We start from the raw sequence: 25,433 nt of genomic DNA on the forward strand, positions 1-25,433 counted from the left end.
ATATATATATATATATATATATATATATATATATATATATATATATATATATATATATATATATATATATATATATATATATATATATATATATATATATATATATATATATATATATATATATATATATATATATATATATATATATATATATATATATATATATATATATATATATATATATATATATATATATATATATATATATATATATATATATATATATATATATATATATATATATATATATATATATATATATATATATATATATATATATATATATATATATATATATATATATATATATATATATATATATATATATATATATATATATATATATATATATATATATATATATATATATATATATATATATATATATATATATATATATATATATATATATATATATATATATATATATATATATATATATATATATATATATATATATATATATATATATATATATATATATATATATATATATATATATATATATATATATATATATACAAACAGCATTGTGTTGTCCACTCTAACACTATATGGCCATCATAAATACACAAAAATACCTTCAATACATATCTTTCCTCTGGAGTCTAACACAGAACACAGTGACTGCAATGAAAATTCTGAAAAATTGAAAAGCTGGCTATACATACAATAGTCTGGCTAAATATTTTCAGTCAATTACTGTACACACATTGTTTTCCTGAATGACATTTACATAAAGGAGTAATAAAACCTATATAGAGACTTTGCTATTATGATTGTAGAGTTCCATTTAGAGGAAGTGCAAAGGTTCATGTCTGGACCATTAAGCACGAAGTGGAAGGCTTGGAACAGACTGAAGAGAACACACTGAGATATGCAGGAGTTCAACTGACATAAATAAACGACTGAAAGAGATTTGAGCAGGTTGACAAAGGCTGGCTCAACTAAATGATGTCAAGCTAAGAACTTTAAACAAATCTTCATAATGGAAGCTCTCTTACAAGACTTTAATTATACATTACAAATTTAATAAACTATGCAAGCTCAATGAATGGGTACATGAAATTTTAATTATACTTAACACACACACATGAACACACTGCCACGTCATGAGCAATTCTACGGTTGAAGCTAAATCCACTATCTACACCTTTCAGAAAAAAAATCCTTAAGCAATTACTCTGTGAACGTTGTATCATCCTCCATCCTCACTCCTCTCTGTCTTGTACATTGCTTGCCCCAGATGTCTCTGCAAGCGTGTGTGCTGCTGGTGTTGGACGTCCAAAAGCCTGCGAGAAAAAAAAGAAAAGTCAACAAATGCCTCGGAAGCAGAATGAGAACACAAGGTAAACTACAAATCGTTAATTCCCACCCTCCTCATCCATAAAATAAGTGTTCTTACGATCATTTCTCTATTACGAGTATTCCTTATCTACAAGCAAGTATTTTATTTTGTACGAAGCTAGAGCAGTTTCTCTTCATCTTGTGGCCAGGAAGCATTGTATCTAAAACCTAGCTATCAACGTCGTGACCTTAACATTGGCATGGCGTGTGAGGGTGTTCCGTGGAAACAAGCAGTCCAAGGGTCCCTTTACCTGACTCGTTCACCTCCACGAACAGTTCTATCCCCTCACCTGTACATATTCGCTTGCTTGCTTGCTTGCTTGTTTGTTTGTGTGTGTGTGTGTGTTCGTCATCATACATTTTAAACTACTAATTGGAAGTACCCAGAGCTGAGCCTGTTATGATCTTCAACTATCCATTAATGTTATAGCGCAATGGTTCTCAAATTTTTCCTGAACGAGGACCACTTGGAGGTCCCGTACAGTCCCCATATACCACCTAGCTCTTCCGATTGGACAGAGAGAGAGAGAGAGAGAGAGAGAGTGTGTGTGTGTGTGTGTTTGTATGGAGAGCTCAGCAACGCGTCAAGCCACACCAAGAAACCGCCAAGCTCCACCGAAGTGATGGATTGTGTGTTTAATGTTCGTCAATAGAGAATAACTGAAGTTGTATAGGTTTTAAGGTTGCCTTTAAGGCTCTAGTGTTTTAAGGTTGCCTTTAAGGCTCTAGTGACAAAGATTAACAAAATTTCTGCATTATTAACAGGAGAAACACTCTTGGGAACACGGCTAGTCATCTATCTGTGACCTTGGAAGACAGTTGTGGTGAGAGCAAAGCGTTTTTAAAGGTGTTTTTATGGTTCTAGTGACAGATTAACATTTCTGCATTATGAACAGGAGAAACATTCCTGAGAACAAGGCTAATCATCTCTGCTGCCTTGGAAAACAGTCGTATGAGAGAGCAGAGTGTTTTAAGAGTGTTTTCAAGGTTCTGGTGACAGATTAACAACATTTCCACACTACTAGCAGAGGAAACACTCTTGAAAACCCTGCAAGCCATCTCTGTGGCCTTGGAAAACAGTCGTGGTAGGAGAGAGCCGGTTAATCTTATGTTGAGAGGCCTGCCCCGGACAAGGAACCACGCGCGCGCGTACACACACACACACACACACACACACACACACACACACACACACACACACACACACACACACACACACACACACACACACACACACACACACACACACACACACACACACACTCACACACTCACTCACTCACTCACTCTCTCACTCACTCACTCTCTCTCACTCTCTCTCTCTCTCTCTCTCTCTCTCTCTCTCTCTCTCTCTCTCTCTCTCTCTCTCTCTCTCTCTCTCTCTCTCTCTCTCTCTCTCTCTCTCTCTCTCTCTCTCACTCACTCACACACACACACACACACACACACACACACAATAATAATAATAATAATAATAATAATAATAATAATAATAATAATAATAATAATAATAATACTTTTGCTGCTGCTGCTGCTGCTGCTACTACTGCTACTGGTACTATTACTACCCTACTACTACTACTAGTATTACTACTACACTCCTTCACACATTTCCATCCCTCATTTCTCCCTCTTATTACTACTCTATTTACATTTCAGGCAGGCAACAGCAGGAAATACCTGAAAAACACTGAGAACTGAAGGTAATGTTGACGAGTTGACACGGGGCGGGACGGATAAGAGAGGGAAGGAGGGAGGGAGGTGATTATGGTGGGCTCCCGGGGTGATTGAACGGGGATATACATAACTATTACCGTATTTAACACAGTGATTGGGTATTTATCTATTTTAGTAGTCGATTCTGCCTTTGCTGCACTCTTTGGGTCTGGAAACACAGGGGAGTGTAGGCAAACATTGGTGGATTAACCTTAGGGATAAGGCACGGCGGAGGTGACCCCTGTGGCTCGATATTTACGTAAGTAATCCATTTTAAAAATCACGAGAAGAAAAAAAGCACCCAGACAGGAATGCACTACATTTTCAGACGCAACAAATACTTTAACTAATAACCAAAATTTAATAACGTAACCGAGTGTATTGTTTATAAAACGTAGCCCAACGAACTGTGTGTATGTTTTACTAACGGAGCCACAAACACATCAAAATACTAAGAAGGAAAGCACAGCCATACTGCATTCTATTGGTTTCTGAATACGATTTTTTTTGCTTTTCAGCCAAATAAATAAAATACAGATTTCTCGCCGTTTAAAGATTTTTTATTTTTATTTATTTATTTTTTTTTGCACCGTTAGATTTTTTAAAATTTGAAAATACGAGTAATTTGACTAAATCTAATGGGACATTATTACTTGAGTCATGTTTTTCATATTGTTTAAGTGTTATATCAATCACCAAAACAATCTTAGACGTGATAATTCAAAAAAGGTTGTCTTACATAGTGACTTCAATGTTATTTTTTTCGATAAACAAGATCTTAGCTATACTCGATTCTATTGCGGCTCGAAACTTGTTTTACTGTGTTATTAACAAATCAGATATCAAAACAATGCAAACTTCGTTGATAAGAGAGAAATATTCTTACCCTTATGCCGAGATGCTTTTTTTTTCATGTTTGATGAGTGACTCCACCTCCCACGCCCTCACTCTCACACTCAACCTCTCCCTTCCACATCCCTCTCCTCCACCTCCCACACTCAGAGTCGCGGAAACACCTAGAAACACATACAAAACCCGAGAAAATATGTTTAAAGGATCGTTTCCGTAGCAGACGCAGGTGGCGGGAACGAGCAGGGCGGGGCTGGGCCGGTGAGGGACGGAGCAGGGGCAGGCTTGGATCTGGATGAAGAGGGTGCAGGACTGAACACGAACGGGGCGGAGATTGGTGGAGCTATATAGACGGAGTGGGTGCTGGGTGGGCGTGCGTGAGGGCGTGGGTGCAGAAGCAGGTGTTAGAGCGGGAAGGGAAGGGTCCGGGTGTCACGATACCGGGTGTGGTGGTCTCCTGTTGTGTTGTGTGGTAGTGGTGGTGTGTGATGATAGTGGTGGTGTGTGATGGTAGTGGTGGTGCTGGTGTTGTGTGCTGTGGTGTGGTATTTTGACTGCTACCACCTGAACTGACACTCATTCTCTCTCTCTCTCTCTCTCTCTCTCTCTCTCTCTAATCGGCAAACAATTACGATATCTTAAAACGAAGGCAGGTGGTACGCGGGATCTGTGCGGGATCTCCAAGTGGTATGCGCTCAGGAAAAGTTTAGGAACCACTACTTTAAGGTATACCTACATACATACATACATCCAATTTTGAAATTATGTACATACATCCATTTTCGAGTTGTAGCAGATGAAAAAGAAAATATATGAAATCAACGAGATCAAACGCCCTGAATCTATATTCACTAGTTTATGCACGATAATAAGTATTAGCAAAACTTCGTATACTACTGGGCAAACTATCGGATTATATTCCAGTGATTACCTCTCTCTCTCTCTCTCTCTCTCTCTCTCTCTTTGGGCAAACTATAGGATTAGAGTCCAGTGATTACCTCTCTCTCTCTCTCTCTCTCTCTCTCTCTCTCTCTCTCTCTCTCTCTCTCTCTCTCGTGTAAAAATGAAAAATTAGATTCTATCTCACGTGAAAAAGTGAAAGAGAGAGAGAGAGAGAGAGAGAGAGAGAGAGAGAGAGAGAGAATTGCAGGCGTTCGTAGTAAACTATTCATATTATGAATGAGGATGATAGGTAAAGAGAGTTTGAAGTTTTTCATACAGGGACTGATGCGAGTATATCTGATGGGTTCTTACAGCTTTCCCTTTTTTTTACCTAATGTTCTTATGCTCTATAGACCACAAGCTGGCAACACAAAGAATGACGCAAGGCTAGTCTGATATCTGCTGGCTCACATCTCCGCAAAACTCGCTTACCTTTGTTTTTTACTACAACATGAAAGTCTTCTCTGGCTATAATCAAGGTGAGGACAACGTGAAAGTTCAAGAGTATGTTAATAATAAAGAGACGGAAGTTATCTAGTTTGGTAAGCTCAACTTCCTGTAAGAGTATAACGAGAACCGAGGAATAGAACGAGTGACAAAGGTGTGAGGCACGTTAATTACACCTGTTGGTGCTTCTCTTAGGGTTTTCCAAGATCGTGTGTGTCTGTGAATGTGTTTATGTGTGTAACTTGGAGAAACCCAGTAATGTAAGACAGCACAACTGCGTAGAATATATTCATCTGTCCACCATTACTACAAATACTACAATACAAAAAAAAACTTGCTTCAATTTCCTACTTCCGACTTTTTATGAACTTATTACTCGCTTCCACACGTGCCAAAAGTGCTAACTAATCGCGAGAAAGTTAACCTTGTGAAGTGTACAGGATGCAAGGATACATAGGAGGAGGAGGGGGAGGAGGAGGTGGTGTAGTGTGGACGATGGGGAGGGAGGAGGAGCCATACGTAAGAGGATGCCGGCGGTAATTTGTTGGCTGCTTTATAACTCTGGCAGGGAAGAGCTCACCGCACAACACGCACAGCTTAGTGACGAGAACACACCAACAACTCGCATCTTTCCGTAAGTTAAGTGACGCCTGTGTGCGGAACATGTTGGCGATGCGTGTATCCAGGACTTACTGCCAGCCTCGTGTTGAAAAGAAGTACTGCGCTTCTAACATTGTTGTGCTTAAATAACCAGAAGGAAAGCATAAAGTCTTGATCTGCGTGGATAGTTGTTATAATAGCGTCCATTCATTCAAAGACTGCACTAGTGTGCTAAATGTAAATACTCGTTTAAAGATATCGTAATTAAAGGAGGAATGTATTCAAACTGTCTATCCGGCTAGATTTCAACTATGTATCTGTATCTCATGACCTCAGTAGCGAGAAGTTCATCACAATATTTGCAGAATTATCTGGTGTTGCTTGGATCAAGGAGGGCCTTCTACCAAATTTCATCACAATTACGTAATTCAACGGTACATGAAAAGCGCGCGCACACACACACACACACACACACACACACACACACACACACACACACACACACACACTCTCCAAGCTGACAATCAATGTTATTCTCTCACCACTATCAAAGATCCAAACTAGCAATTAATGAATGCTTGGCGCCACCATGGAAAAAAAATATATATATTGGAGTGGTTTGTCCCTCCCAGGATCAAGAGGATCTCTCTATACTATAGACCAGCGTTTCCCCACCTTTTCCGACCATAGCACTCCCTGTTGTCATGTCTAAGCAGCCCAGCACCCCTAACTAATATTTTGTTATTAGAAGGATAAAAGATAGTGAAGTGTGTGCATCATTTCCCAGCACCCCCTATAATTCCCTGGTTGGGAAACGCTGCTCTAGACTCTATCAGATTTTATCAGGATCACTTTATATTACAAGTTACAATTTTAAAGATTCATTTGTGTACTTTGTGTATGTATTACGGACATACTTCTCCGTGTAGGTTGTAAATCTGATAATTGACGAATTTTGAATTGTAATACTTATCTGAAAAGAACTGATAAGGAGTGGGAACTCATCCTTCAAACACCTATCTCTCTACCACTATATTTGTCTGTCTACCTCTTTGTGTACGCTCTACATAGATTAACTTGCCTAAAAATGATGAGTGTTCCTGGGCCTTGATGCTGCGAACCGGCAGCAGCGGCGGTGCAGATCACACTGACCATCCCGAAGCAGTGAACCACAGTGGTGGCGCAGGTGTCGCTCGAATCTTTAGAGTTTCATGTCATTATGTATATAAAGAAAAGATAGTATAGCTACATAAAACACCTTTATTCCTATGTTTTAGTACAGAGACTGCCATTATCAAGGGGCTGTTGACAAATAACACGCTATTTATCAACCCTTGATAATGTCAGTTTTTCGTTGTACTGTTTTTTTTTTTATTTATTTATTTTTTATTGCTACAGTAAACATTTATGAGAACTGAGTGTTACAAGAAAAGAAATATGAAGTGGGTATTTGTCATTTCTCACAATACACCGCTACTCTCTCCATCTTTCCTGTTCCTACTTCAACGCTAATTCTTTTTGATCTGATTTTGTAACTAAAGGATGTATTTTTTTCCTACATTGTACATACAAAGACTTTCTATATCTCCACTTTTCCTCCACCTGCTTGAACCTCCTTCTCCCTTGTTTAATAATGCAATTTGTTTGATTTCCTTGTTCTCTCCCATTCAGTGTCAACAGCGACAATGAAGGGCACGCTGGCTACAGTGACACTGGCGGTGGTGGTGGCGGCGTGCTCGGCGGGGAACTTTCATGGTGAGTGTGTGTAATCTAAATAATACTTAAGTTTCTTCAACGATGCATTGTTATGCTTATTTGTGATATTTGTGATTATAATTATCTTTAGCCTCTGATCTGACTTCTTTAGCCTTGTCCAACTCCGTATTTCTGATTTTCTTACAGACACTCGATGTCCCCGAAACTTCAACCTGGCCGCTGCGACCTTCCCCATTGGTCAGAGTCCTAAAGCCTGTTTCACAACCCAAGACTGCCCCTTCGGACAACTGTGCTGCCCAGCTCTCTCTTCCGCGACCGACTTATGCCTGTTTCCTAGCAGCGGTAACGGTCCTTTCCCCGGCAGCAGCCTCTCAGGCAACAGGCCCATAAACAGCCACATCCCTCACTCAAACGGCCAAAATCCTATCGTAAACGGCCACATCCCTCTTGTAAACGGCCACAACCCTCATGTCAACGGCCAATGCCCAGCTAACTTCAGACTGGCAGCAGCTACATTCCCATTCGGCCAGAGCCCTTCGCGTTGCAGAATAAACAAAGACTGCCCTCAAGGGACACTCTGCTGCCCGGTCATTGATTCAGTGTCCAACCTGTGCCTGTCTCCCGCGTCCGGTTTCCCAGGAAACCACATCTCCAACAGCAAACCTATTGTTTTTCCAGGACAAGTTGCCTCTAATATTCAAGGCAGATGCCCCTCGCAAGCTCTTAACCTCGCCGTGGTCCGCCTTCCTGCAGGTCAGCCCATTTATTGCGGAACAACAAGCGACTGTCCCAGGAGACAGCTGTGTTGCCCGGCTGTCAATCCTGCCTCCAAAGTCTGCCGGGACGTCTTTCACCACTAGGAAGTTACACCTTCCTTGATCTCACTAGCTGATATTTTAACCTTATTTAATTCTCAAGTAACTGCCTACTTTCTTCTGAAAAGAGTGGTTGTTTGGAGACTTCAATAAATTATATTATGAATTTTAGATCTTGTGAATGTTCTTGAACCTTATTGAATACTTCTTATAAGTATGTTTAGCGCTCGTGTGCAAGAAATTTAACTGACTCATTAGACTCCAGCTCTGAGTTAAATCGTACCTACTCTTGTATATTACAATATCCTGCGTTCATTTCTCGTATACGGTACGTAGTTCAATGAAGATCAGCTTAGATATGATCAATATCAAGGAATTTGAACTATGAAATCGGACTCACTAGGCGTCTTGTTCCATTTTCATTTATATGCAGGAAAGGGATAGAGGAAGTGAGGATTATTTCTTAAATAGCTATGTTCTTTTGAGAGGTGAGAGGAGTAAGATACGAGAAGAGAAATTAAACTGCATTGCGTGTTTGGACAAGGCCGTGGAACTACGTTGGTGCGGACTCATACACTTTCCTGTCGTGCCTCCTTGTATAGGATTGCTGTGGTATTGCAACAGTCCACGAAAAACCATGTAATATCCACGGTAAAATATGCAGCCGTCACTCTCGTCGTTGTGAAACTTGAAACCTTCGTGGGAAGCCTAGCGAAACTTCAGCAGCCGTGATAAAGCTGATTGACGCAAGAACGACCTGAATTCACTCGATCGTTGTTGCATATGTAGATGGGGCATGCGGTCTACAAGCTCTGGCGCCATTAGAATCATAGGAACGATGATTAGGATAATGCAACTTCCTCAGAAAAAAAAAATGAAGTATAGTCGCAAAATAAATAAATAAATAAATAAACAAATGATAAATAAAATGAATAAACAAACAAATTAAATCCATAAATAAATATAGATAAATAAATAAATAATAAAACGTATTGCAATATATCAGTATGTCCACACATCACTATTACTGCCAGTTGAGAGAGAGAGAGAGAGAGAGAGAGAGAGAGAGAGAGAGAGAGAGAGAGAGAGAGAATTACAAAGCTACTACTTGCTATCAGACATTAACAAGATTCCTTTACCTTGCTTCTATGCAAAATGTGATATGATCTATAAATTTGGGAACAAGATAATGATGAGAATAAATATCAGTATGAATTCAACTTTTCATGTTTTAGTTGAGAATTTAACAGGTTTCACAATACAACAATATATTCTTCACAAGAGAACAGTTAAACACAACAGAACACATTACGTCAACAGTTAGATAAATAATTTCTCTTCATATGTGGCTGTAGTTCAGTGTGTGTAATTCACCTCGGTAGCCTGCTGGTCACCCAGCCAGTCTTTCCCATTACCGAGCAAGCTCAGAGCTCATAGACCAGACCGTGTGTGTGTGTGTGTGTGTGTGTGTGTGTGTGTGTGTGTGTGTGTGTGTGTGTGTGTGTGTGTAATGAGGACTTGAATAACACTTCCTATCTACACATTTACCAAGTATGAAAAAGCCAAATAACCTTCATCAGGTAGCTACATGTTAAGTACAACAGTGACTGAAGGTTACATCAGGACATGGGGAGATGAACCACATGGCACACATACAATTACAAAAATATGTAAAAAAATAGATATCAAATTGATTTTCCTTGACTCTGTGATTCATTTTGACTAATTACTTTTTTAATCAATGTGCTACAGTTGCCTTAGGAAGTGAAGCCACATTGTACAAGATGTTTCATATCAGAAATCAGCATCAAACAATTGCCTCTATTCATAACATCCTCTGTTCTTCTTGGTTTCTGTGGAGTTCTCAATGTATGGCAATATATGACTCCCTCTATTAATATGCATTACATTAACAGACACAAAACATTGACCATTACAGCACTACTTAGGACAACTGTACATACTAATTTATGTGGTACACTCAGATCTGTAGTGCTTGAGGCAGCACCAAGAAGTTCCAAATCTTGTTCCACAACTTGCCAACAGGTGGCAGTATAATGAATGAACAGCAATGAACATTAAAAAAAATCTGCTGATTATGTTGTGAGCTGTGCCAGGTAAAATTTTGTGACCTTGTGCACATGCTCATCTGTGATTGCATCTTGGATTGTAAACTAGTGCAGAGGATAAACATAAAATTCTGTTAAACTCAAATCTTCAAAGGAGATCTTTTGATGTAATTCAGCATGTGTACATGATTGGAAGCATGAATTCTTCATGAATAAGGGAACATCACTGAAAGATGATGGGAGGAGAGAGTGACTTGCCATGAGTCAACCTCTACCCAAAGATGGAGACACAGCTGAAAGTGTGTCATCTTGACAATGGAGAAGCTTTGATCTGAAATGCAGAAAATGCACAACACTTTCAGACAGACTTCCAGAATGTTTCAGTAATGATAACAGTGTTGGGGCTGCTGCATCACTGTTCAAGGAATCGATCCTAACCTTAAATCAAGAAAATTTTTCGTATATATTGGCCTAAACTCAGAACTTTTTGATACTACCTTATATGTTATTGCACTCCACCAATGAATGAATGAATCAATCAATCAATGACCTGATGTCATATATCCATAACAGGATGGCCATGATAGGGTAGCTGATCTCCATTCTAAGAGAGAAATATCAAGATAACTGTGACCACAGCAAGCTTAAGTAACAATACTGAAAAATCATATCTATTTTAGCAGTATAGTGCATAATTTTATAGAACGATCAACATCCAACAGGACACAAATGAAGTGCTGTGCATCAACACATCATCATCATTCATCCTAGGTAAGATAAAAGTGACGTACAGTGACATGACACATCTACACACTCATTTCAAAACACTGATTTACTAATGCATTGCAATTCACAGAATTTTCAAAACATCGTTTGAAATTCATACCTTAATGATGTGTTTTCCAATGTGTTTGCACCGAGCTGATAGGCAACAAGAATAGATCTTCTTTCATTAATGACTAAACAATATTTAAAATTGGTCTTACTTTTTTGTCTATCTATTTTGCATGTGTGTGTGTGTGTGTGTGTGTGTGTAATTCACCTCACCTCGGTCGCCTGCTGGTCACCCAGCCAGTCTTCCCCATTATGGAGCGAGCTCAGAGCTCATAGACCGATCGTCGGATAGGACTGAGACCACATCAACACACAACACACACCGGGAAAGCGAGGCCACAACCCCTTGAGTTACATCCCGTACCTATTTACTGCTAGGTGAACAAGGGCCACACATTAAGAGGCTTGCCCATTTGCCTCGCCGCTTACCGGGACTCGAACCCAGCCTTCTCAATTGTGAGTCGAGCGTGCTAACCACTACACTACGCGGTGGTGTGTGTGTGTGTGTGTGTTTGTTTACATATACACACATGAGCATTCATTGAAAGGGAAACACAACCTACACAGGATCAGAGTTCACAAATATCAGAAGTTGTCAACATAAATGTTGACTTCAACACAGACACCTAACTGACTGATGATGACAATAATATTGAAAATCACAAATGATTCAGTTACTAATAGCATGCTGTGTTTAACACACAAACAAATATTTCCACACCTTGACTTTGCTGCAGCATAATTTCTCTCCACAAGTAATTCCCTACTGAAGGACAAATGGTCCCTTTATTTCAGTCTTTATAAGGATGAAAGTTACTATTTCTGAAGGCACAGCTGGAAAGATTCATTTATATTTCTGGCAGTCAATTTTGAGTATTACCATCCTTGCTATTCTTTTTTAATAACTAATCAGCAAAATGTTCTACCTCATCTATTAATAATCATATGAGAATATTTAATCAGCAAAATGTTCTGGCTCATCTATTACTAATCATATGATAATGTTTAAACTATCAAGCTTATTGCTAAATCCCTCAAATCAATGTACTCTTATACAAAGTCTCCAGAAAACAATTATTTATTTATTTAGTTTTTAGCTTATGAATTACACGTTACCTACAATGTCTGCAGTGCAGCCTGAATTAAACATTTATGTAGATTCAAAAGTAACCAAAACTAAGTACTCCAATTTTCATGCACATATTTCATCAATCTTACTGGCACTTGTTTGTATATTACACTCAACATTTCAAAGACAACAGTAATAAATTCTTAAGAATACACTTGCTAACATGGTTGGACACATAAAATACCAGGTTGTTGAGACATTCTATACAAAACAAGCTCCTTAAATTTTATACATAAAACATAATTAAAATTTCATTCCTTTCCCTTCTTGGCATCTTATCCTACTCAGTAAGAGTCACCACCGGGGTTGGCACGTACTTGTTGAGTCACTGCATACACTGCAGGGAATGGCACACAAACAATATCAAATGCTGTCACAACCTTGGGTCACTCACACACTGTGATGTGAATTGTACATGTTCAATAATGTTTGATTTATCAATGTAAAATATAAAGATTCTTCACTAACTTGACAGAGACAAGAAGTGAAATATAAATAGAATAAAATGACAAATAATATTTTCAGGACCATATTAGGTAAGTACAGCAACAAAAGATGAGCAGGAGCCACTAGACACTATAAAACATTAGTAATCACCTGAAAACACTGCAGAACTGCAAGGAATAAACATCAAAGTGCAGGCATAAATATTTTAGGCTTAGTATTAAATAGTGTACTGGTAGAAATATAAATAGATGAAATGGTATGTTACTTCAAGAAAAATATTCAAGTATGTTTGATATCAATATTATCATGCAGATCAGAAACCTGAATGTGATATTGAAAGGAAGGTGGAAGGAAGTGATTTACTGTGGTGATCCTTAACACGGAGAAGCTGAACAAAGAATATACCAATATATTTAAAATTCATTCACCACATAGTCTTTGAGTCCCTCTATGATCTGTTAAGGGACACAGATGGCTGACCGGCCACAGCCATTGGTGTCGTGGCTGTAAATCTCTGCATTTGCACCTCTTGAAAATCCATGTTATTCCTTAATGCTCCACTTGAGCCACACTGCAACCGCAGGTATGGGATCCAGACGACATGTGGATGAAATCATGTCACTTCATAACAGTTTAAAACTGTCATAATGTAGGAATTGTGTGCAACGCCACATCAACCACCTCCACATGTTGACCACTCAGCCATCACCTCTCCCTGTCCAAGAAAACAGTTCACAATGATAACACAAAATGAACCTACTACAGATGTATATACCATTGACTTCTTTGTGAAAATACATTCTAAATCACAGATCATGTTTGTAGAACCACTAGGAGCAAGGAACAAAGTCCTTAATTGCTCAATTATTCTTTGTTGAGATCTAAATAAGTGAATTCAATTGAATTTTGATGAAAAGTACAGTAACATCCTGTCTAACTGAAGCTCACACATCCAGAGACCTTTCTTGAACACCCTGGGTGGCAAATTTATACTCTACATAATGAACACTGGAACATTCAGATACTTTGTGATTAACTGACCTGAAAAATGAGATATTTATGTAAATCCTTGCCAGTCCGATGCTTCAGACTCCTCATCATGCTCCACTTTGTAAGATTTAATGCCATTCCGCAGCATGGGGGTGCCCTTTTGCTTGCCTGTGTAGGACAAATCATATCAAAGTTTAAATGATATTGAAAGTATCCATGCATTACCACATCATTGTATTACATAACAAATATGTTCAAGAGACCACCACAATAAAGGATTCACGATTTTTCACACACACACACACAGAGAGAGAGAGAGAGAGAGAGAGAGAGAGAGAGAGAGAGAGAGAGAGAGAGAGAGAGAGAGAGAGAGAGAGAGAGAGAGAGAGAGAGTAGAGAGAGAGAGAGTATTCATTTAGTACTACTATTGGCATATGTCTAGAACTCTGTAATACCTAAAACTCTAGCAAAAACAATAAGCTTGAGCTCCTCGCCAGACGGTCTGATAAGGGTGATTGCCTCCTTCAGCAGCTTCTCCTTATGAGCCAGCATGTTCACCAAAACCTCCAGCCTACCGTCCTCTGCTACCTGTTGGAAGAGAAGGCAACTTAGTGTTCATTTTATACTATTCATCTGCACTTTTTTTTTTTTCAAGTTATGGCCTACAGAGCCTGTAGGCATACTTTATGAGTATATGTGGGAAGCGCTGTTCAGCTTCCATCCATCAGTGGCGCAGGCAATTTATTTAAAGTGGTACCCACATTAAGGCCAATATCACCACCCAAGCTCATACTTTGCTCATGTGACTAGAATGCCCACTTAACAATCTGCAAGGCCTCAAATTTAGTCTTGGATTGTTAAAACACATCCCAACCAGCTATAGAGTATTCAAAGCATTATGATCATTAGATCATGGATAGATAGATGGCAAATTCTCTGATGATGCATCAATAGATTATGCATCATATGTGGCAAAATTCAGAAGAGTAATTAGCATGAAAATAGTAGCAGAAAATAGCAAGAGATACAACACTGAGGCAATGAGCAAAAGGCTGAAGACAGTCAGTTAGAGGAGAGGAATTGATAAGATAAAATTTTTTTTTATTCCACTCTGTCTAAAAGACCAGTAAGAGAGGAACCATTCCATACATGTGAAGCACATTCCATACACAGACAGATAAGCTGCCTGTGGAGATGGCTCAGAACATCTACCTATTAATGAAGAAGTTTTTGGTAAGTTAGAAACAGGCTTGGCATGATTAGAGGCAGAAATATCAAGTAGAACACTTACCTTTAAGCTCTCGGCTCGACAGTGCACACCTTGGTTCTCTCCAATGGTGTAGCCTTCAGCCGCGTCCTTCACGGGAACTTGGATTGTGATATGGTACCAGTGTAGGATCTGAGGGCAATGACATTTTGTGAATGATGGTTTCAGGACAATGCTAAGGATATGATTCTGTGAAAATTCCACTGAGAGAAACAGTATTGATATTTAAATAAATCTTGTAAATATGTAGTAAATATAAGAAAATACTTAGGATCATATGATTTTGCAAATGATAAATGAAGGAAAATACAAGTGATGATCTAATTTTATGGAAAAATACTAAGAACAATTAGATATTGTGAGTGATGACCATGAGAAAATGTTACTATGCCTAACATGATAACTTTTTTTTTTCTTTTTCTTTTTTTTTTTTTTTTTTACGGTAAGGCCTATAGTGCCTGTAGGCACACTTGAAGAGTGTATGGGAAGCGCTGTTCAGCTTCCGCCCATTAGTGGCGCAGGCAATTTTCTTTATAGTGGTACCCATATTAGGGCCCATATCACTACCCAAGCTCATCTTGAATGTAACCACCTAGAACCTGGGTATCATGGTGATATGTAGGTAACTTTAAACCACTCGACAAATGGCAAAGTGTTTTAAGACTGTATGTGGTGGGATTCGAACCTACGCGTGGACGTCTGCCCAATCCCACGCTCACCACCTTATCCACTATGCCACCGCCTCCCTACTTGCATGGTAGTCTTAAGAAGATAATAAAAAAAACTAATTCTGTGAATGATGACTGCAAGAACAATAATAAATAAACAAAAAAAAAAAAAAAAAATACAAACGCCTACTCTCTCTCTCTCTTTGAAAAACAATAAACAACACACTCTCCCTCTCTCTCTCTTTTATACTTTTAAAGATTGAACCAAATAAATTTCCCATACCTGCAAGAACCCAACATGAGCTTCATACTTGGTGCCTTCCTCCTTCTCCTTAACAACAATGGCTGTGTTACCCAGTTTGTCTGTGTCCTCAGAGAAATGGACATGGTGATTTGCTGTAAAAGTGGACACATGTTAGTGTTGGTTTTGTTACACTGGTCAGGAAGTTTTAAAATTTCTCCATCATGTACAGTAACTTCTTGCTAGCTTGATAACATGAGATAATGTTTAGATAATGTGTTCACCAAAACTCACATACAAGTCCTTGATATGGTCTTGGGATTGACATGCAATTAATTACACAATCTATAAGTTCAATAATGTTAAGAAAAGAAGAAGGCAGAGGACACCTTTTTCTTATTCTGGGGATTCATAAATGATATAAAGAAAAGAAGTGTGGAAGCCTGGAGGGCATGACATTCCTTACCAAAGAGTGAAAAATAAAAGCACCTTAGTGATGGTTAAATAATTAGTACACTTTTTACACAACATAACACATCACTGTAATGACAGAGAGGAGTGATGGCCTCATTCTTGTCTCAAGCAAATATAAAAGGCAAAATTTTTTGGAATTTTATGGCTGCACAAAGTTATGATAATTAGAATAAAGATCACTTAACTTTCACACAGTAATAATACAAATAACTAAAAAAATTATTCATTAATAAGATCAAAGATATACATACCAAAGTTACACAGCAATCTATCTATACACACTAGGCTGATATCCCCCAAAAAGGAGGGTGGCCAAAACAAGATGTCAAGTCTTATCTTGCTGTGGAAGTGATAACTGGGAGGAGGATGTTCTCAGTCCCTTGCTCCAACACAGGTTATGGTAACAGGAAGAATGGTGTTCCCAGTTGTGTAATTTCATCACTGTGGTTATTAGAAGGGAGTTCCCAGTATATCACTGGTTATAGTGATGGAGGAGTGAGTTCCCTATCCCCTCACTCTTTGCCTTCCTAGTCACCTTTGATGATGCGTGGAGAATACGGTGATAGTTTTCTTCCAACCCGGCCGCGGAGAATGCGGCCAGGCTGTGTCTCCCCTACCACAGGGAATAGGTTGCACAGAATAAAAATTAAAATGTTCATTCAGCTCATTGCAAAGCAGCAGCACTAAGGAGGGCATTTTAATATTTCAAATGCCAGGGTTCCATTCCTGCAGGGGGCAAGTATTTTCCAAAGGGTATACTAATTTTTCAAACAAACTCTAGATTTTTTTCTCAGAAGGTATTTGTTTCCAAGTACATACTTTAGAGATACACAATTATTTAGAAATCCCTCAGCAGGCAACATGGAAATACTGTCAGTCTAGTGTGTGGAGGAGCTCTGACAAATGTGGTGCTTACCTGGTTCATGGTTACCACAGCAGCCATGTGATTCTTGTCTATGATCCCCCATTGTTACGCTACCACTCCCTCCTCACGTTCTTGGATAACTTAGTCACACAAAGTCTGAAAGCAAAAAAAATTATGAGAATGAGTTTGAAATTTTCATAACAACACATCATACTTTTGAAATATACACAAACTCTGCCATAGCTACTGAGTGTTTTGATAGTTTAGAAATAACAATAACGCCCAACTTTTAATGTCTAGGAAGCTCACGAGATGAAGGGATGATTAGGCTCAATTAAACATCAAAATACTCTCAACAGTTTGATAAGTAGGAGATTGTTAGGTGGCCATTAAGGGACTGTGAGTGGCATTTACAGGGAGGTCATGGACTAGAATTAATGAAAGATGCCACATATCCAGGACAAAACAGCCATGGGTAGAATGAACATTATTTTCACAAGATATGACTGTCCAATAATATAAAGGCACTGAAATTTACCAAAAGAGAAATATATTCACCTTGAAATTAAAAGGATGTAGCTTTCCACCCACACAAGAAATATAAATAAATAAATTAATTAATTAACAAATAAATAAAATGTATAAGACCAATCAAGTAAAGTGCATGTTAAGATTATCTCTTTAAGAGTAGATCTGTTAGTCATTTAAACATCTTGGAACTAAGCAGATTAATTACCATAAGCTGCTCTTCAATAATACCAAGTAGTTCATTGTCTTCTACATGCTTATATATGAGAGCATTCTACCTGATGAAAGGCACTGATGCTACTGAAAGCAAGTGTTATATGGTTAAGAGATATGGCTGAACTTTATCTTAATCCCACATCCTTCAAAGATAAAACTTCCTGTGAGTAATAAAACTTATCTCAAAAGTGTGTTATGTGAGCCTTCCAGGAGGTAAATGTTTGTAGAAATGTTTAAATACCAATATTAATATGACGTTTGTGAATATGTACCTGATGAGCTTGTCCCTAGCATCATTGATCTGTAGGAGCGATTTTCTTACCTCACCATCTTCCAATAAAACAATCTCACGAACATCAGATACAATTACTCATGGGTTAGTTAGTGGCATATACAGCACAAGACAAACAAGCAGAGTAAACAACTCGTACAAAGCAGGCAGGGTTCAGGACGTGGTGACTGGTGAGCCTTGAGCGTCGAGCGAGAGTGCCTCCTGTGGTCTGGCTGGTGTCATTTCACAGTTCGTTCAGGGAAACAATAGTGGGTCGCGATTGGGAAAACAGGATATAATTTCACTGAAGATCAGAAGTACATTAACTCATAGCCCCCTTTTCTTATGTTACTGTCAACGTTTATGGCTACCTACTCTAACCTGTGGAGCCGTAAGTAAACTTCGCACCTCTAGTGATCCTAATCAACACCTCTCTGTTCGTTGATGCCACAAACTGAATCTAACCTTCGAACTTTGCCTATTGGAGTGCACCAGCGGCCACCCACGCTCGACCTTCTTCCATTCGCTGCTGCACACTAATAAAACACGAGTCCCTGCTGATAGAGAACAGAACACGGGGTTTTACATCACAGCCACACCACCGTTCTCTCCACTCAACACTGCCCGATCCGTCACTACCTATAGTTCTGTGACTAGGCCACAAAAAAAAATGGGTTCATTTTCAGCGTACGCACCTTGAAATGGTGCGGACTTTGGCGATGGCTTGACGTGTTCCCTTTCTGGAGTGTGCCTGACCCCCCGGCAAGCAACTTCCAGTCAAAGTGGCGCCACTGGCACACGCGGCAGCTTGGATCAGCTGACTGGAAGGAACGCGAGTGACGTCACGCCTCTCAATCATTAACAGCCAGCCATGTCAGATTCTCAGACATTCAGGCGTTTCATATGACTTGTCTATGTTACCTTCAGCAAAGTGGGCATTTTCTGGGAGTGTCATGGTTCTACTGATAACCTATCAAGGATTTAAGAAGAATTTCGCATTATAAATAGGAGAAACAACCTTATGACAACTTGACTTATCAATCATCGAAAATACTTCTCATGGGAGCCTTTTTCAGGACAAAATATCCATAAAAACCTGATTGATAATCTGTGGGCTTTGAATAGGAGAGAGAGAGAGAGAGAGAGAGAGAGAGAGAGAGAGAGAGAGAGAGAGAGAGAGAGAGAAGACTGGGGTGGATGAAGTGAGAGAGAGAGAGAGAGAGAGAGAGAGAGAGAGAGAGAGAGGAGGAGGAGGAGACGAGATTGAGAAGGATAAGAACAGTCCTTTAAAAGAGTACTGAGAGTCATCAGACAACCCATGTAAAACTTTTAACTGCGAATGAAATGTGCAAATCGAGTAACCTTGGCTGATTCCATTAAATCAAAAGTGAATATATACAAAAAGCACACAATTATTTAGCTTTCATCTTGTTAGGTCTAGACTCTAAAATTGCACCAGATCATCGAGTTCAGATAAGGCCCCGCGCGGAAGTTGATATTAACCTCTTCAATACAGGGACACATTTTTACCATGAGATTTGTGTACGATTAGACCATTTTATTGACATTAAGAAGGGTCTATGGAGGTCAGAAGATTAATGTCCAGAGACTTCACTATTTCAATCCCCACAAAGGTTTCTGAAGCTGTATAAACTCACTAAACAGTAAGCAGAACGAATATGGAAACGCGTCTTGGTACTCAAGGGGTTAAGCAGCTAGATATGATAAGGAAGTGTGCTACGATCGAGTACAATTTCGTTTTATTGGTAGCTGAAGGAGATCAGATTATTTTTATTACCAGTTGTATGGTTTGTGTGAACAATTAACACTTACAATACAGAGAAGAGAAAGAAAAAAAAAATAAATGTAGGTACTATTTCCTTCACACGAATGAGAAATGTTTGACCCACTGGCATTTCTTTTTCGCATTTCTTTTCCTTATCTTTTTCTCAGTTGACAAAAATGAGGTGAAAGTCTCTCTCTCTCTCTCTCTCTCTCTCTCTCTCTCTCTCTCTCTCTCTCTCTCTCTCGTGGTGTTGATTTTTCCAAATTAAAGTGAAGAACAATCTAATTTAGTGAATTTGGATACAGAATGAACAAGGAAACGTTAGTGGAGAACGAAAGCTGACGACGACGATGATGACAGAGAATGACAATGATGATGATGATGACATTCAACTTACTTAAATCTTTATTAGTCAGGAGAAATATCATTATGACACCTGGAATAAAACCGTGTATAGATTAATCAATTTATCTATTTTTTTCCACCTTAGTATGTATATTTGCTTTCGACTCGATCCCTTGACCTATATAATACAAATGTATACAGTAACTCGAATCAGTCATGGCCTTAATCTTTTCTTAACCCGTTTCTTCACCTTATTTCTATTCCTCTTGCTCGTTTACTTCCTGCTCCGATCTCTTTGTATCTCTTCTCTTACGTTTTTCTTTTCTTTTATCTCTCTCCAACCTCTCTTTTCACTATTTTATTCTTCCTTCTCTGTTTCTTCACTACTAATTTCTTTTCTTCTTGTTCCTTTTCTTTTCCTTTTCTGACCTTTTGTCTCCTTTTTGTCCCTTCTATTTTTTTCATTTCTCTTTCTTCAATTTGCTTTCCTTCTCATTAGTCTTCTTTCTATCATTTATTTTGATTATCTATCATACTTTCATTAAGTTTCTTTGTACTTCGTCTGTCGGTTATCTCTTTGTATGTCCGTCTGTGCAGTACGACATGTGACCTGACTGTACAATAGAAGCATTTGTTTAACTCTCTCTCTCTCTCTCTCTCTCTCTCTCTCTCTCTCTCTCTCTCTCTCTCTCTCTCTCTCATCTCACTCCTGATCATAATATAAACACTAACCATTTATAAAGAAATATTCAGTGCAGCATTAAACTAAATTCACTTGATGTGGGGGCCTTCCCCGCAGTACTCCAGCCCCTTGGTAACAGAATGACTCCCTCCCAGAAACCGGTTTGAACTAATATTAATAAAAGAAACATGACTAGATTGCAAAAGTCTATAGCGTAAACATGTTCTGGTTCCTCTCTTAGTTGCATAACAGTCTCCCATCTGTTCGTTTGTTTGCCTTAGGACCCTGTATGTATGTACAGTCCGAACAGCTGGTAGTATTACTGGTAATGTAATGTTTCTAGTACCCTTAGGTAATGAATCAATAACATCACGATAATTAATTTAGCACATGAACGCGTGAATTAGGTATAGACAATTAGCCTTTCTAAGTATGAGCATTATGCAATTTGCAGGCTAAAGTCCCTCGCACCCTGACACACTGGTATGATCTGAGTTGCTGCCTGATTTCAGACAACACCTCAGGCAGCTCCAGTAAACTTACCGGCACACAATTGGCTCCTAAACAGGTGCTATAGTGTTGTGTGGAAGAGTGCTCATCATTACCATGTGCTGCGCACCGCGGGGGCGACATGACAGCCGTGTTGAATTAGCAGCCAAGGTGACTACAGTGGTATTAAGTGGGTCAGACAAAGACAATATGACACACACACACACACACACACACACACACACACACACACACACCTTGTGCATCTCTGTAACATCGGAAGTTATTCTTCATTCTCTAGTGCTACAAGGTTCTAACATTCGTGCATTTCTACTTTCCCTCTTCCTGCCATGAATTTATTATGGGTCTCTCATTCATAACATAACCTGAAGGTCAAGAAACTTTCTCTTAGGAGAACTGGCGTGTCTCATTGTTTATTCCCTTGGTAATCCCCGCTTCTAAAACACCTTGAGTTATTAACTGGAAAGAAACGTCGCATTTAAGTTGAGGGTGACTGATACTCATACCTAGGCACTGTCTATCACTCTACTTTATGTTGCAGGTGCCACGAAAACCTGTTTGAATCTCAAGTCAGGCCGTGTTGTGCACACCTCAGCCTGCCTTAGTTGAATTCACTAGGACATTCTTTATCGCATGTTTAAAGACATCCACCAACACACAAAAGTGCTTAGTAAAATCTGTACAATATTTCTAAGAACACACCTCCTACAAACACACACACACACACACACACACACACACACACACACACACACACACACACACACACACACACACTATACTGGCTATTTCCCTGGCTGTTGAATAAACACCCAGAAAGAGTCAGCAGACGCAGTACCTTAGTCTGAAGTGCAGCAGCAAGTGACAGGAGTCCCGCAACACCCCTCACTGAGTACTGGGATCACAGCGGCCTCCCCACTCTACACTCACCGACACACTACCTTCTGGCTGCTGCCCCGGACCGGGCTGGCTCCTGGCTGAGATGGCAGCCTTCAGGATGAGGAGGCTCACAGCCGGCAGGCACATAAAAACTTGCCTAGCTTACTGGAAATGACCCCAAACACTTTTCTCAAGCCACGTGCACAATGATGGTCACATAGACATTGCTGGTGTCACTGAGGAAATGTGTTTAGAGACAATGTTGCTAGAATGTGTTGGAAAGTTCCAGGCAAAATATATGAGAAAAAGTATTAGGTTTCTCCCACCGGTCCTGTTATCCCTACAAAGTTCAATATAATTGTATCAAATAAGTTTTCAAGACGGACAGGAATTCGGATTTCTAGTTCATTTCAGACAAAACGCACCAATATTTATCAAGCCGACAAGTAAATATCCTTAAAACACTTTATAATCTATAAAGAAAATCTCACCTTCCTATATTGGCGGGGCAGAGTGTGGGGCAGGAGGGAGAGTCAATCAGGACAAGGAAACTCCCCTTGCTTGTGTACGTCTATTATGTATAATATCAAAGAACAACCAGTAAACCTAACCTAACAGGATGTTTGTATTAAAACTATGTATACTTCTACCGCTACAGAACTGGGTCAACAGCAGTAGTAAATTGGAAATACTTGTAATTCAAAACGTTGCAAAGATGTCATAATGGTACAGTACGTACACTAATATATAGCTAGCATATGTATATCAGTACATCTTGCTACAGGATCGTCTATCTCAGTATTATTGGTACAGCTATTACATGGTAGCACTTCATAACACCGTTGGTATAAAGAACTACAATGGAAAAATGGAAATGGAGTGCACACTTAATACTCGAGAGGCACAGTGAGACAGTGGTAAATACGTTCCTTGTTAGTACATCAAAATGTTGTTAACAGGACAAGTAGTACAGAACACGTCCTTAGTATCAAGGCAGTCCCTGCAGGTACAGTACTTCACAAAGGAGAACGGTACAGAAGGATACTCACGAGGAAGTCAGCATAGAACAAAGATAGGAACGGTAGAGAAAGATGCATATGGCCGTAATGAGGAATTAAATAGAAAGGCTGGAACGGTATCGGATACTCGTGGCCAATAACGCAGAAATGAAAAAAAGGAAAGAAAAATATATTCTTTCAATGTGAGAAGACGGTCTCGGTTCGTGTTATTCCTTTAACGTCTACAAGGAAATATGCACTCATATGTAACTTAAAAGAACTGGAATCAAGTAGAATGAATTCTTAACTGAGAATACTCTCTCTCTCTCTCTCTCTCTCTCTCTCTCTCTCTCTCTCTCTCTCTCTCTCTCTCTCTCTCTCTCTCCGAATCAAAATCTCAAGTATTCAGTAAACCAAGGCAACCACACACAGTATAAATAAGATGGTACAAAAACACGATCTGACACCAAGACTATGAAATAAATAACAGACTCAACTCTAGTTTTTCCTTCCCTTGACAGCTATGAATAGCCGCGGGAGGAGCGAGACGAGACGCAGGATAAGGCGAGAGATGGTGAGTGAAATCGTAACTCCCAAAGATAAGATCATCTGGTGTCCATCATTAAGGCAGTGTCCTTGGGCAGGTGACGCAGGAACAGAATGAGGGAGCGGCTCAAAAGGATGAAGGCGTGAAGAATGGAGGAATAGTGTCGTCTGGTTTCAAGGACGAGGCTAAGGATCGGTTACTGAAAACACAACGCTGCAACAATGAGGCCATATGGCGTACCGGTTTGGGGTTACGAAAACGCCCTACCTCTTCCACCGAGAAACTTCTGTGAGCTGGTATCAAACTCGGAACTTTAATGTCTGAACCAAGTACTGTAACGAGCTACCCTTGAAGCAGAGAGAGAGAGAGAGAGAGAAGGATGGAGAAAGATAGGCTGTAGAAGTGGTGTTAAGTGTGATAGTGAAAGAGAATGGCTCGAGGGATAACCAGGAGGATGAAAAATAGGGTGGGTGAGGGTGGCAGCTTTACAAGGCCATGGGAGGGCGGTAGGAAGGCAGATCCGAGGAAATTCAATACTCTAAGTTACAAGTTATCCTGTAAGTCACCTCTACTCTCCCTCACAATCCCAGAGGCTTTAGGGACTCGCAGGTTTTCAGTGTAGGAGAGAGCAGCAGAGTTGTCAGGCTGTGGGTGGGTGTCATGTACTCGCAGTGGGGCGGGAACTCAGTACCTCGGGTTGGAGTTATCATCTAAATCGCCTCTGTTATCCCTCACCACTAAAGGTTCTGGGGATATCGAGGATTTAGGAGGCGGCTTCTTGCTTCCTCGGCGGCAGCACATGACACGGCAGCATTCGTCCTTCTTCTCGTGGATGAGTTTCTCGTAGCCAACGCAAACCATCACCACCACCATGATGATTGTGGAGATTCCCAACACCAGAAAGATCCCCTGAAGGTTGTACAGCTTGTCCTCTGTAAAGGGTGGAGGGAAGGAGTCAACGGCGACACATCTAATGACGATACAGACCTTACAGCTCGCCAGGAATGCATATTGCAGGACAAAAAAATTGCGCTGCTTAATAATTACAGTGACAAAAAACATTACACACACACCCACACACCCACACACACACACACACACACACACACACACACACACGCGCACAAACACACACACACACACACACACACACACACACACACACACACACATACACACGCGCGCGCACAAACACACACACACACACACACACACACACACACACACACACACACACATTTTCTATAGTGATAGT

General features: G+C 39.5%; 3 protein-coding genes across 12 annotated transcripts in view; 1 reads left to right on the forward strand and 2 right to left on the reverse strand.

The window, feature by feature from the left end:
- The first annotated feature begins 5,869 nt into the window (after nt 1-5,869).
- Nucleotides 5,870-8,603, forward strand: LOC123520456. Its single transcript, XM_045282696.1, has 3 exons — nt 5,870-5,935; nt 7,573-7,656; nt 7,804-8,603. Exons 2-3 carry the CDS (start codon nt 7,587-7,589, stop codon nt 8,475-8,477), a joined length of 744 nt encoding a protein of 247 aa, XP_045138631.1. The 5' UTR covers nt 5,870-5,935; nt 7,573-7,586; the 3' UTR covers nt 8,478-8,603.
- A 3,801-nt stretch (nt 8,604-12,404) lies between these two features.
- On the reverse strand, nt 12,405-22,747 carry LOC123520458 (UPF0687 protein C20orf27 homolog). Of its 10 annotated transcripts, none has more exons than XM_045282699.1 (9): nt 22,593-22,746; nt 19,127-19,252; nt 17,468-17,572; nt 17,087-17,164; nt 16,120-16,232; nt 15,193-15,300; nt 14,357-14,489; nt 13,953-14,069; nt 12,405-13,626 (listed from the first exon to the last, which is right to left on the reverse strand). In XM_045282699.1, exons 3-8 carry the CDS (start codon nt 17,517-17,519, stop codon nt 13,969-13,971), a joined length of 585 nt encoding a protein of 194 aa, XP_045138634.1. In that variant the 5' UTR covers nt 17,520-17,572; nt 19,127-19,252; nt 22,593-22,746; the 3' UTR covers nt 12,405-13,626; nt 13,953-13,968. The 10 variants fall into 10 exon arrangements, with proteins under 10 accessions (XP_045138634.1, XP_045138637.1, XP_045138633.1 ...); XM_045282702.1 differs by lacking the exons at nt 19,127-19,252; nt 22,593-22,746 and adding exons at nt 18,592-18,664; nt 18,897-19,041; XM_045282698.1 differs by lacking the exon at nt 19,127-19,252 and having other exon boundaries at nt 22,593-22,747.
- Nucleotides 22,748-23,190: 443 nt separating this feature from the next.
- The window catches only part of LOC123520457, a 33,950-nt gene continuing 31,707 nt past the window's right edge, over nt 23,191-25,433 (reverse strand). The window contains exon 4 of the mRNA XM_045282697.1: nt 23,191-25,110. Within this exon, the coding sequence (XP_045138632.1) occupies nt 24,863-25,110 (248 nt within the window). The 3' untranslated portion in view covers nt 23,191-24,862. The remainder of the gene's footprint in view (nt 25,111-25,433) is intronic.

This window comes from Portunus trituberculatus, chromosome 47 (genome assembly GCF_017591435.1).
Source record: "Portunus trituberculatus isolate SZX2019 chromosome 47, ASM1759143v1, whole genome shotgun sequence".
Classification (NCBI taxonomy): Eukaryota; Metazoa; Arthropoda; class Malacostraca; order Decapoda; family Portunidae; genus Portunus; species Portunus trituberculatus.

Coding starts and splice junctions, on each gene's coding strand:
- LOC123520456 (XM_045282696.1), top strand. CDS start 7,587: ATGAAGGGCACGCTGGCTACAGTGACACTGGCGGTGGTGGTGGCGGCG. Junction 7,657..7,803: donor CTCGGCGGGGAACTTTCATG/GTGAGTGTGTGT, acceptor ATTTTCTTACAG/ACACTCGATGTCCCCGAAAC.
- LOC123520458 (XM_045282698.1), bottom strand. CDS start 17,519: ATGGGGGATCATAGACAAGAATCACATGGCTGCTGTGGTAACCATGAA. Junction 15,301..16,119: donor CTCATGTTGGGTTCTTGCAG/GTATGGGAAATT, acceptor CATTGCCCTCAG/ATCCTACACTGGTACCATAT. Junction 14,070..14,356: donor TGTTTTTGCTAGAGTTTTAG/GTATTACAGAGT, acceptor TGTCCTACACAG/GCAAGCAAAAGGGCACCCCC.